The 13,873-nt window shown below is 47.4% G+C and overlaps 1 protein-coding gene across 1 annotated transcript in view; it reads right to left on the bottom strand.

The window, feature by feature from the left end:
* The window catches only part of parp3 (poly (ADP-ribose) polymerase family, member 3), a 32,473-nt gene extending 18,779 nt beyond the window's left edge, over window positions 1-13,694 (bottom strand). Inside the window, exons 1-5 of the mRNA XM_078209343.1 lie at window positions 13,468-13,694; window positions 7,955-8,146; window positions 3,455-3,580; window positions 1,769-1,951; window positions 772-907 (exon numbers count right to left, since the gene is read on the bottom strand). Of these exons, the coding sequence (XP_078065469.1) occupies window positions 772-907; window positions 1,769-1,951; window positions 3,455-3,580; window positions 7,955-8,134 (625 nt within the window). The 5' untranslated portion in view covers window positions 8,135-8,146; window positions 13,468-13,694. The remainder of the gene's footprint in view (window positions 1-771; window positions 908-1,768; window positions 1,952-3,454; window positions 3,581-7,954; window positions 8,147-13,467) is intronic.
* Between the last annotated feature and the right edge of the window lie 179 nt (window positions 13,695-13,873).

Genomic DNA, 13,873 nt, shown 5'->3' with positions numbered 1-13,873 from the left:
TGTAGATGGGTTTCTTACAGTTGTCAGGGCAAGGCACTGTAACAATGGGGATATTGTGCAGATCGTTTCCTTGTAGCAGGGGTTTGGAGGAACAGCATTTACATTCAGTATGTCAAGGCTGTCAATGGAAACTTAAGTGAGTGTGGGTAACCCACTGTACAAAGTTATCAAGTCAAAGCAAGGAGTCAGGGAATTTACCATGTACCTGCAGATACCAAGCAGGAGAGGAGATCCACAACATCTGGACAACTCTACATGAACTTTAGGAGCAGGGAATCAGTTCAGTGGTCCAGATCTCTGGCTCCACTTGAATCTGAAGTTCAAGGTTCTGGTCAATCAGCTTACTGTACCCATCTTATTGAACTTCAGTTTCCTAGCTGGAATGTGGAAATTAGCCAACTATCAAATTATTTTCTAATATTGATTTGTATCTCTTGTGTTGCCATTCCGCCCTTTTCTATTAAACCACACCTGACACTTAAATAAAACCACACTGACTCATGCACTAATTGACCCAGAATACTTCAGCCCATGTCAAGACATGCAGGCTGTTTCATTTGAAGCACTTTCCACAAAGTTTGCAAAGCATGCTACTGTCTGAGCTCCTACAAGGGTTACTCTACAAAAAGCAGAATGTGCAGGCTTACAAGGAAAGGCAGGGATAAGGCACCAGGAAGAATCGCTCATTCAGAGAGCTGGTGCCAACACAATGGGCCAAGTTGTCTCCTTCAGTGCTGGAACAATTCAGTGAAACCGGGCTGAAGGACTTACCAAGGTTCATGGTTTGCATCTGCTCGTTGAACATATCGTGGCTGAAGAGGAGAGTGATTAGCTCCTGGGTTGGTTTGTCTAAAGTGCAAGGTTGGACTTTCTTCTTCGCCGCAAAGCCTCCGTCCACTGTGTCAGTCTACAAACAATACATAGCATGAGAATTCTCCCACTCATCACTGTCTCCACATGGACCACAACCATCGCTCTCCATGGTCAGTCCTGCTTCTGGAACATTTTCACCCTGTATCTTGTGGAATGTAAGCCATTTCTCTCTCATCTCTAATCTTTAAACTCACCACCACAATATTTACATATCTCCGTATTTTATATTATATCCTCCCTTCTCCTCTAAACATCCTTCACTTGTTAAACTCACAAATATTACTGCTTGCCAGCATCCTCACCATGTTGAAATTGAGATTCTTCATGACATCAACCCATTCTTTCCATGGACATCAAACATTCCCCCAACCCTCACACAATCTGACAGTTTTTTTTTTAAGGCTAGAACCTCTTGAATTACCTCATCTCTTTGAAGCCATGTTCTCTGCCAGCACTAGGAGCCTTCAAACTTTCATCCAAACATCCCCAATTAAAAATAAACAGCTTTTTGTCTTCCCAGCTTGGAAGACTATCGGCTCAGTCAGATTACTGTCCAGTGGTTAACACAGAAATCCACCCCATATCCTCCATTTATTCCCTCCCCTGACAAAGCTGCCATAGTGTCAGTACGGCACAGAAGGAGTCCACGCCAGCTCTCTGAAGAATGATCCAGTTGGTTCCACGCCCCCGCTCTACTCCTGTAGCCTTGTGAGTTTATTTCCTTTAAGTGCTCATCCAATTTCCTTGTGAAATCACCACTGTAGGAGCGAGTTCTGGGTCATTTCCATTCACTGTCCAAAATAGCCCCTCCCCACATTCCTCCCCCCGCCCCCTTCACCTCCACACACCACATAAAAGCAAGTTAAAATTGGACACAAATCTAAGTTTGACTGACCTTAACTGTCGCTTCCTCATAGCCTTGCTGAACCTCAATCATTGTGTATTTTCCAGGATGTGCTACAAAGGAAACCCTGTTCGCCCAGTCATTCTTTGTCTTGTCTTTGAACTTTTTTTCAAAATCCTTCATAGCAACATTCAGGGAAACTGCAGGACCCAGTTTACTTTGGCCAGGTTCTCCCTAACCAGGAGAGAGAGAGAGAGAGAGTGAAGTGAGAGGGGACAGAGAAAACAAAGAATGTCAAATGTTCACCTGGTAACTGGAAACTGGAGAAACCTGCCTTAAACTTTCAGGACAATCTTCATCTGCTGAGTTTCCAGCCATTTCTATTTTCATTATACAACTCCAGCACATTCAGTTATTTCTCTTTTGCATTGGATCATAGAATCCTACAGTGCAGAAAGAGGCCATTCGGCCCATCGAGTCTGCACCAGATTAGCGGATGGGAATCAGGAGAAGGAGCAGAGGTCTAGCTTGGGAAATTTTCCAGGAAACTGAAATGGGTGTGAAAAAAATTGTTGTCCTCTCTGAACCAGAGTATAGAGAACATAAGAGACCAACAGAGGAAGGAATAATGCCAAATTATCAGATTTCATTATGATCTCTAGCCCATAAAAAATACTGCTAAAAAATGTTTGCAGTTATATTTTGATGTTTGCGAAGATAAACGATGAAGGTTCTGGGACGGAACACATTTGCACTTTGGTTCCCAGGAGTCAGCAGAGTGCTCTCAGCGCTCTGCAGGATTGGAGCATTCAGGCTGATCAAGACCACTGCTTTCCTAAACCAGTGGTTTTTAATCTCAGCCCCCTGGACCTTAGTGATCCACCAGAGGTACACCCAGAGGCCCTCGAGTCGTCACATTTCAACATTTCTCTGAATTTGTTGAATTCCCAAAATGGGTAATCATTCCTGCCAAGTCAGAAGGTGGAGGGTTCGAATCCCACTCCAGACAGTTCCAGTGAGCAGAGGCCACAGTTTTGGCTCTGAGTTCTGCATTAATTGGGATACTCGTTCCAGTGGGTGTGGTACTCCATGAAACCCACCCACGGTGTAGCACTAACCACTCTATGAGCCCATATATCGATCTATAGATGGTTATCTCCCGCAATTGATAGGTTCAAAAGGGTCAGATTGGGATTAAAATTTCAGGGCCAGGTATTCTGATCCTATTCCCGCCCCAGAAATTAGGCCAATGACGAGGCTTCCACCAAAAACAGACCCTTATTTTCAGAACAAAATCGCTGCTTGATGACATCATCAGTGCTGTGACTAAAATTTGGCTGGAAATCTGACAGTGGGAGAGCCGAGCTGCCTGGAGTCTAACCCGAGGTCTGAGCTTCTCTCGTACAGCCGCAGGCCTCACGGAGAAACCTTTGACCACCTTGCCAACACCAATGACTGCCTGGAGTCTTACCCCCTGGTCCCAATCTCAACCCAGAGTCTCTCCTTGCCATTCTCCCTGATAACTGAACTGAGCCCCTAAACCTACCCAGAGACCCAATAATGGCCCAGAATCTCCTCCCCCCCCGCCACATCCAGCCCAGTTCTCCCATACCCCGGGGTAAACAGAACGACATTAACCCCCTCACTCTACTAGTTAAGGAGGTGGGGGAAGGTTGAAGTTGAAAGTCTAGGGTGATGAGTGGACAGAAGAAAGATTTTGCTGCCTCTGCTACTTACCACCCGGCCCCACCGATTCCAGCAGTAATACGAGTCATTCAGTTTGATCAGCTGGATGATGTAGAATTTATTGTTGTTGTTTCCGATGTTGGTTTGGTTCAACATGCAATCATAGTCCTCATGAACCTGTAACAAAAGCAAGCTGTCTTGATCTGTGCAATGTGAAACACCACGTTCCTGTGGATATATGTGAAAAAAGCCTGTCTGTGAAGTAAGGCCTATGAAAGCTAGTCTTGGCACAGCAACTACCCAGGATGCACATCACTGTGACCCTATCCACTGTTTGAGACGTCTTGTGCTTTGCCCATTTCAGATTTGCTGCTGTTGCAGCCTATCTTCTCATTGTCTCCTTAACCCACTCCTTTTTATTTTTTCATAGGATGTGGGCATTGCTGGCTCGGGTCAGCATTTATTGCCCATCCCGAATTGCCCTTAAGAAAAGCTAGTGATGAGCCACCTTCTTGAACTGCCGCATGTACACCCACAGTGCTGTTAGGAAAGGAATTCCAGGATTTTGTCAGTGGCAGTGAAGGAACAGTGATATATTTCCAAGTCAGGAAGATGAGTAGCTTGGAGGGGAACCTGCAGGTGGTGGTGTTCCCAGGTATCTGCTGCCCTTTGTCCTTCTAGGTGTTAGAGGTCATGGGTATGGAAGGCATGCCCTCCTGCACTCTTCATTGAACCAGGGTTGATCCCCTAGCTTGGTGGTAATGGTAGAGTGGGGGATATGCCGGGCCATGAGGTTACAGATTGTGGTCGCGTACAGTTCTGCTGCTGCTGATGGCCCACAACACCTCATGGATGCCCAGTCTTGAGTTGCTAGACCTGTTCACACGTTGATAGTACCACTAAACATGATGGAGTGTATCCTCAACGTGAAGATGGGACTTTGTATCCATGAGGACTGTGCGGTGCTATTCCGACAGATACTGTCATGGTCAGAGAGAACTGCAAGAGGTAAACTGGCAAAGATGAGGTCAAATAGGTTTTTTCCTCAGGCTGTTTTCCTCCTCACCCCTATCCCGTCTATCTACACTAACAAATCCCCTCATCATTTTAATCATCTTGATCAGATTACCTCTCAATTAAAAAGTTTAGAAACATTCAGCTCAATGGCTGATATTCCTACATTTTTTCCAACCATGGGGATGGCTCAGGGGAGCTTTACCACAATAGTTCTTTATCTATTCTTTCATGGGAAGTGGGTGTCGCTGGCAAGCATTTGTTGCCCATCCCTAATTGCCCTAAAATTGAGTGGCTTGCTAGGCCATTTCAGAGGGGCAGTTAAAAGCCTCTGAAAACCACATTGCTGTGGGTCTGGACGAGGAAGGATGTAGGCCAGACTAGGAAGGATGGCAGATTCCCTTCCCTAAAGGACATTAGTGAACCAGATGGGTTTTTACAGCATGAACAAAAACCTCCTACACTTCTGAAATATCCCTCTATTCCCATCCTCTTCATGCATGTGTCAAGAAGCCCCTTAAAAGTATCTGCTTCCAGTACCTCCCCTTGCAGCGAGGCACCCACCAAAACTTGCCTTGTACATCTCCTTTAAACCTTGCCCCTCGCACCTTAAACCTTTGCCCCCTGGTAATGACTCTTCCACCCTGGGAAAAAGCTTCCGACTATGCATTCCATCCATGCCCCGCTTAATCTTGTAGACTTCTATCAGGTCGCCCCTCAACCTCCGTCGTTCCAGTGAGAACAAACCAGGTTTCTTCAACCTCTCCTCATAGCTAATGTCCTCCATACTAGGCAACATCCTGGTAAATCTTTTCTGTACCCTCTCCAAAGCCTCCACATCCTTCTGGTAGTGTGGTGACCAGAATTGAACACGATATTCCAAGTGCAGCCTAATCAAGGTTCTAATAGTGCTTTACAAAATTAGGAGAGAATTTGATAGAATGGACAGAATCATAGAATCTCTACAGTGCAGATGGAGGCCATTTGGCCCATCCAGTCTGTGCTGACTCTCTGACAGAGCATCCCAACCAGAACCTATTTCCGTAACCCCAGGTATTTGCCCTGCTAATCCCCCTAACCTTCACATCTTGGGACACTAAGGGGCAATTTACCGTGGCCAATCCACTTAACATGCACGTCTTTAGACGGTGGGAGGAAACCCACGCAGACACAGGGTGAATGTAAAAACTCCACACAGACAGTGACTCGAGGCTAAAATTGAACCCGGGTCCCTGGTGCTGTGGGGTAGCAGTGCTAAGCACTGATATAGGGAGAAACTATTTCATATATAGATGAAAGGAAAATACTTGATAGGAAAAAGAATTGAAGTGCTACGGAGTAGGGAAATTGGACAAATATCTTTTTTTGAAGTGTAGTCACTGTTGTAATGCAGGAAATTCAGCAGCCGATTTGCACACAGCATGCTCCCACAAACAGCAATGTGATGCTGACTGAGGGAAAAATAATGGCCAGGACACCAGGAATAACGCCCCTGTTTATCTTCAAACACAGCAGATGGAGCCGTCTTGTAATGTTTCATCAGAAGGGCCGTACCTCAGACAGTGCAGCACTCTCTCAGTACCACACTGGAATGTCAGCGCAACCCAGGTTTTCTGGTCAAGTCTCTGTGTAGGAATTGAACCCACAACCTTCTGCCTTGGAGGCAAACATGCTGCCAACTAATTGCCCTTTCACAAAGCCAACACAGCCACACTAGATGAATGGTCTTCTCCTGTGCTGTATAATTCTCCGAAATGCTCTCAATTCAGTTCTGAGACAGTGTATATACCCTGAATGTCTGGGCCCATCTTTCCTCTTCACCAATGTTGACTGGTGTGTTTCTGACATTTTATGCTTTTATTTCAGTTTCCTTGATGAGGGTAATGTTTGGAAATTTCTAAAATGTGAACCTAGCAGCTAATATTTCGACCATTGATCTGTGGTGAGTTAGGCTGCCTCAACAGGGCCTCGAGTGTTGTCTGCAGTTTTGGTCTCCTTATCTAAGAAAGGATATAGTTGCCATGGAGGGACTGCAGTGAAAGTTCACCAGACTGATTTGTCGTATGAGAAGAAATTGGGTCGACTGGGCCTATATTCACTGGAATTTAATAGGGGATTTAATTGAAAGGTATAAAATTCTGACAGTGCTGGACAGACTAGATACAGGGATGTTGTTTCCCCGACTGAAGGGTCGAGAACAAGAAATCACAGTCTCAGGATACTTGGTAGGCCATTTAGGACTGAGATAAGACAATAGCTCTTCACAGAGAGGGTGATGAACCTGTGGACTTCTCTATCACTGAAGGCTATGGAGGTCAAATCACTGAATATATTTAAGAAGGAAATAGATTTCTAGACTCTAAAGGTTGCCAAGGGATATGAGGAGAGTGCTGGAATGTGACATTGAGAGAGAGGATCAGCCATGTGGAGCAGGCTCAAAGGACCGAATGCCCTACACCTGCTCCTATTTTCTATTAACAAGGAGGCTGCTGGTGGATATGTTCACCATTGACCTTACTGCCTGATCTCTGGTGCAGCCTGGTTGCAACACCGATCATTGCCTTCCACATCACGGCGGCACGGTAGCACAGTGGTTAGCACTGCTGCTTCACAGCTCCAGGGACCTGGGTTTGATTCCCGGCTCGGGTCACTGTCTGTGTGGAGTTTGCACATTCTCCTCATGTCTGCGTGGGTTTCCTCCGGGTGCTCCGGCTTCCTCCCACAGTCCAAAGATGTGCGGGTTAGGTTGATTGGCCATGCTAAAATTGCCCCTTAGTGTCCTGAGATGTGTAGGTTAGAGGGATTAGTGGGTAAATATGTAGGGATATGGGGGTAGGGCCTGGGTGGGATTGTGGTCGGTACAGACTCGATGGGCCGAATGGCCTCTTTCTGTACTGTAGGGTTTCTATGATTCTATGATCACAGCATGAAACTATTCAACTGGTTCTGTGACTCCTGCTGTGAGTGTAGAGATAGGATTGGGTTTGGCCATGATGCCCTCTCTGGCACTCGCTGTCAGGGTTTGCAGGCCAGTCTCTTACATACAGGCAGGCAGCTGGTGTTGCGCAACTGTGCTTTTAAAAAAGTTGATTTTTTAAAAAATATTTTAATTGCAACAGAAAACTCAGAACTCTGGAGGAATATTCTGATTTTTGTAACTCTGCCACAGTGGGAGATATTGGCACTTTGATATAGAAGTGACCTGAGGCCCTCAAAGAGTTGGACAGTCTTCTTCTGTCGGGAAAAAGATACAAAAGTCTGAGGACATGTACCAACCGACTCAAGAACAGCTTCTTCCCTGCTGCCATCAGACTTTTGAATGGACCTACTTCGCATTAAGTTAATCGTTCTCTAACACTACATTCTGCACTCTTTCCTTTCCTTCTTTATGAACGGTATGCTTTGTCTGTATAGCACGCAAGAAACAATACTTTTCACTGTATACTAATACATGTGACAATAATAGATCAGATCAAATCAAATCAAAGTAATAGGTGCATGAGTGTATGCAGGAATATCAACACTGGAGCCACATACCGTTGCCACTGCATTTGTACTCAGCTGACAAGACTCATCAATCTTGGCCTTGACCTGGTCTTTTGGAGCAGCTTTTAAAGCTTCAATGGTTGACTTGACATTGTCCTCCTCTGGCTCAACTTTGACCTTCTTTTGCTTAGCATCTGATTTGGTGGCAGCTGATTTCCTCTTTGGTGGCATTGCTGAATCGAGCTGAAAATTGGAAATAAAAGCAAGTTAAAGGGAGAGAGGAAGAGAGAGAGAGGGCAGATGGAATTCTTCATTTTTGAGACTAAGTGCAATAGCGGGCAGCTCTGGTAGCACCTTTCCTACTAACAAGCATGACAGGATCCCACACCAGATTCTGCATTAAGAACCTCATTAATTATGCACAAGCAAGTTCCCTCAGCTGATGTGTCTGTCCGCTGTCAGCTGGCGGGTTTGAGGGTCCTGGCGTCATATTTAAATTCCATTCCAGCATACTTATAGCACACTCTCCAGTCCACCTATCTTCATCAGACCGTGCACTATGTCAGCAACCCAGAGGGAAAAGGCTAGCTGCCTCATGAAAAAGTCCGTTCCTTGATTCAACCACCCTTCCCCAGAGTCCATCATCTGCAAGCGCCCATGCCCAGTTGGGACTTCTACCCACTACATCTGGAGTCTTCATGCATCTCCTTCCAGTAAATAATGTGGTATTCCTTTGACCCCCTTGTTTGTGAGCCTTGTCAGGGTCTAGCTTCCCTCCCTTTCTGCTTTCCATTGTTCATCTTCTTCATCCACCTCCTTGCGGCTTGCCCTTTTCTGCCCTTCCCTTGCACAGCCGGTCACATGCCATCTTGCATTGTTTGGCTCATTACCAATGCATCTGTGAGGAGCATGGCAAATCTCATGGCGAGGTTGGGCAGAAGTCGCACTCCCCTCTGTTACCTCGGGGGCTGTAGGTCCAGGTGCTGTATTTAAAGGTCACTCAGACAACCACCTTTGCCTGGCCACTGTTTCACCCTTCCCTCCCTTGTTATTTCCCACACAACTTGCTCTACACTACCATCTGGTCTCAAGCACAGGCTGGCATTTACAGATTCTCCCCAAAGGGGACACATAAGTAACGCCGTTAATCATGGAAGCCGTCGACCTCATCAGGTACACACCACTTAAATGCAGTCGGTAATGTGAACCTTCCAATTTTTCACTGATAAGTAAACTAATTTGGAGAGAGAACTTAGTCCTGGCAAGCTGGCCGTTTAGTGAGCATGCATGACTTGCTAATGCACCCAAATGGGCTTCCTGACATTGCTTATAAGGTCCCCAAAACAAAATGGCTCAAGTTCATTCCACTGGGAAATGGATCTTTGGCTTCACATCAAATCGCGTCTCCCTGTGCGGCAAGCTTCCCGCTGCTGGTGGGCGTGGAAGATTCCGCCCATCAGGTAATGCTCAGCTCTTTCTAAATAAAAGGGGTAGAGAAAATCAAACCCCTCAGCGGTTTCATAACCAGCTTGTTTACGAAGCAGAACCATTGTTGCCTCTTACACTTCAGTACGATTCAGTTCTCATAGAATCATAGAAACCCTACAGTGCAGAAGGAGGCCATTCGGCCCATCGAGTCTGCACCGACCACAATCCCACCCAGGCCCTACCCCCACATATTTTACCCACTAATCCCTCTAATCTACGCATCCCAGGACTCTAAGGGGCAATTTTTTTTAACCTGGCCAATCAACCTAACCCGCACATCTTTGGACTGTGGGAGGAAACCGGAGCACCCGGAGGAAACCCACGCAGACACGAGGAGAATGTGCAAACTCCACACAGACAGTGACCCGAGCCGGGAATCGAACCCGGGACCCTGGAGCTGTGAAGCAGCAGTGCTAACCACTGCTACCGTGCCGCCCTCTGATCATTAATTAATTATTCTTAATGATTAATGAGCCCGGGCACCTCTCGCTGTCACTATTTTTGGAGAGGTTAGCTTATTTCAGCACTTTTAAGTTTGACTTCAATTCAATGGCAGCCAGAGGAGGTCTCCCATTAACACAGACCTTGGTTCTCCATGCTGTTTAGAGAATGCCAGCTTACCAAACGGGAAGGTTGGACCTATTCCTGGAGGACTTTGCCAGCTGATTACCTGCCTCCAATTCTCTTACCCCCCCCACACCTTTTTTATAAATAACAAAAACACACCATATTTTTAATGCCCTAGTGATGTTTTGCCTGATTATTTTTACCACACGATGCCCTGGGGATTAACCTTCATTTTCTGAAGTTTCCAGGGAAACAAATGAGATTGCTCATCCCAGTGGTCGACCCTCGAGAAAAGAGTTAATCAAATCAGCCTTGTCGCTCAGGCCCACTGTTCACTCAACACTGTGGGCCCAAAGCTATGACAACTCCTGCTGTCACACAATTCCCCTTCCCCCGGCTGATACATGGTTCCAAGGATACCCCTCACACCCTTGGGGCGACACATGTGCTTCCTGGACTTGCTCACCAGATGGATGAATCCCAGCAACTAATGGTTCTGGGCTTTTATTTTGAATTATAAATGGGCCATAGTGCCCAAATTCTATAAAGAGATGAACAAGATGTTGTTTAACACAGCGAATCACACCCACGCCTAGGGCCTTGACTACAACAAACAGGCCGAGTCCTTGACAGTACAGCTGCCCTACCCCAGGAGAGAGCGCTTCTTGCGCTATGAAGCAAAAACAAATCTTCAATTTAACTCTACAGGTAAACAGCATTAACAAACTTCTTTACAAACTCTGAAACAGGCAGAGTTGCCTAAAGAATATCAGCTTGTTTGTTGCTTGAACACATGGCGATATAAACATGAAAGTAATGGCAGTTTGTTAAGGCTTTCTACAACCTTGAAAAGCCCCAAAGCACTTTACAGACAAGGAAGTATTTTTAAAGATTACTTTTAATCCAGTTAACATGGCAACTGAACCCACAGTTTAACATCTCACCTGAAAGACAGCAACTCCAACAGTGCAACACTCCCTCAGCCCTGCTCTGGGGGTGTAAATGGCGTCACCATAATCACTCGTATGCCACATCATTATAAAAAAGATGCTTCACAGTTCTTGCTGCTTCCTTTTCAACACAGGTTTACTGACCAACATCTACAACGTCCCTTTAAATCCTTCTCCAACTATCTCCTTATGACCAATATCATTGAAGTTAAAAGTCACTGATTGTTGTGGATGAGTTTGAGATTCTATTGGCCCGAATCCCAGCTGACATTCCCTTCCCAAAAATCTTCGAGCTATAGTTGGGGAAAGACCCTGACATTCTCCAAAGCAACCGACACCAACCCTCCCCCCCCGCAACTCACAAGACCAGACCCCTCCCCCACTCGCCCCGAGACCAGACCCCTCCCCCACTCGCCCCGAGACCAGACCCCTCCCCCACTCGCCCCGAGGCCAGACCCCTCCCCCACTCGCCCCGAGGCCAGACCCCTCCCCCACTCGCCCCGAGGCCAGACCCCTCCCCCACTCGCCCCGAGACCAGACCCCTCCCCCACTCGCCCCGAGACCAGACCCCTCCCCCACTCGCCCCGAGGCCAGACCCCTCCCCCACTCGCCCCGAGGCCAGACCCCTCCCCCACTCGCCCCGAGGCCAGACCCCTCCCCCACTCACCCCGAGGCCAGACCCCTCCCCCACTCACCCCGAGGCCAGACCCCTCCCCCACTCACCCCGAGGCCAGACCCCTCCCCCACTCACCCCGAGGCCAGACCCCTCCCCCACTCACCCCGAGGCCAGACCCCTCCCCCACTCACCCCGAGGCCAGACCCCTCCCCCACTCACCCCGAGGCCAGACCCCTCCCCCACTCACCCCGAGGCCAGACCCCTCCCCCACTCACCCCGAGGCCAGACCCCTCCCCCACTCACCCCGAGGCCAGACCCCTCCCCCACTCACCCCGAGGCCAGACCCCTCCCCCCTCCCGCCACTCACCGAGACCAGACCCCGTACCCACCAACTGAGACCAGACTCCCCGCACCTCCCCCAATCACCCCGAGATCAGAACACTGCAATTTCACTCATCGCAACCGCAACCAGACCCCCCCACACCCCGAGACTGCCGCACCCACCCCCACACTCAGCCTGAGACCCCCCTCCCCCGACACCTGCAACCAGAACCCCGCATCCCCCACACTCGAGACCAGCTTCTGGTAATACTGTAGCTATTGGGATGACTGCTGCCTTGGCTGGAGGAGTGAGGACTGGGCCTATCCACAGTTACATGTACACAGCTTCTTTAACAGTTTAAAACATCCAAAGGCACTTTGCCGGAGTGTTAGTAAACAAAATTTGATACTGAACCACATAAGGAGATATTAGGACAGGACATCTATAGCATCGCTAAAGATGTAGCTTTTAAGTATATCAAGGCTTGTATTTATACAGTTTTTAATCACCACTGAATATTTCAAAACGTTTCACAATCATTCCAGAAGTGCAGTCACTGTAGAAATGTAGGAAACACAGCAGCCAATTTGTACACAGCAAGCTCCCACAAATAGCAACGTGATAATGAGTAGAAAACCTGCTGTTAATTGAGAGATATATTGGACAAGACACCAGGTAGATCTCCCCTGCTCTTCTTCGAAATAGTGTCAGTGAATCGTTTGCATTCACCCAATTAGACAGACAGGCTGGTTACTCAGTTTAAATGTTTCATCTGAAAGGTAGCTCCTCTGATGGTGTAGCACTCCCTCTGTGATGCAGTGGAGTGCTAGCCTTGATTTTTGTGCTCAGGCCTTCGAGTGGGACTTGAACCCAGAACCAGGTGACTCAGCCACCAACTGAGCCCTGGCTAACACGGAAAGTGACGTAAAGAGGCAGGCAGGTAGTTTGTGACAGCTGAAGGCACAGCCTTCAATAGTGGGGGATTAAAATCAGAGGCCAGAATTCAGGGCGCAGGTATCTCAGAGGGTTCTCAGGGTAGAGGCGATGAGAGGGATAGAGAAGGATGGATTGAAAAAAAGGATAAGAATTTCAAAGTCAAGGTGTTGTTGGACTGGGAGCACAGTGGTTAATTAGAAAGCAAAGGCACTGCCACATTTCAGTCAATGTTGGTCACACTGCAGGTATTTAGAAATCGAGAGTGAATGCACCAATTAACTCACAACACTCAGAGGCCTAGTCCAGAAAACTTCAAATCCCACCATCCTGATTGGGGAGAAACTGAACTCATTAAAAAACAGGAATCTGTAAAAATGACCAGGAAGCGGTTAGACTTTCATTAAAATATACAATGTCTAACTACATTTCAAAAGTACTTCACAGACTGTTAAAAAGCTTTGATCACTATGAAAGGTCATATATAAATGCAAGTCTTTCTTTTCAAATGGTTTACTCATGTTCTTTCAGGAAGGAAAGTTGTCGTTGTTACCAATCTGGCCGAGATAAATCACTCCATTGCTAACTGTGGTCTAAAGTACACACGACGAGGAAAACTGGGAATGGGTAAGGAATATCAGCATTATCTGCAACACCCACAGCCTGAGAGAGTCTGCCAGGTACTTACTGAAGGATCTGGTCTGCAGTCTGGAATGAAAGCTGCTGGCTGGGAGAACTCCTCGGAAACAGGCTGAACAAGTCTGTACAAGCAGGATCAGCTGCCAGGGGAAGTAGCCTCACCCACAACAAACACTGATCCAATCAGAAATGGAAACAGCTACCTTCTCACAGCCAACCCACAGTATTAACTCCCCCTCCTTCCCTGCATTGTTAACCCTCCCTCACTCCCTACACACTGTTAACCCTCCCTCACTCCCTGCACAGTGTTAACCCTCACTCACTCCCGACACACTGTTAACCCTCCCTCACTCCCTACACACTGTTAACCCTCCCTCACTCCCTGCACAGTGTTAACCCTCACTCACTCCCGACACACTGTTAACCCTCACTCACTCCCGACACACTGTTAACCC

This window comes from Mustelus asterias, chromosome 3 (genome assembly GCF_964213995.1).
Source record: "Mustelus asterias chromosome 3, sMusAst1.hap1.1, whole genome shotgun sequence".
NCBI classification, from domain to species: Eukaryota; Metazoa; Chordata; class Chondrichthyes; order Carcharhiniformes; family Triakidae; genus Mustelus; species Mustelus asterias.
This window is presented reverse-complemented; position numbering and strand designations above follow the sequence as displayed.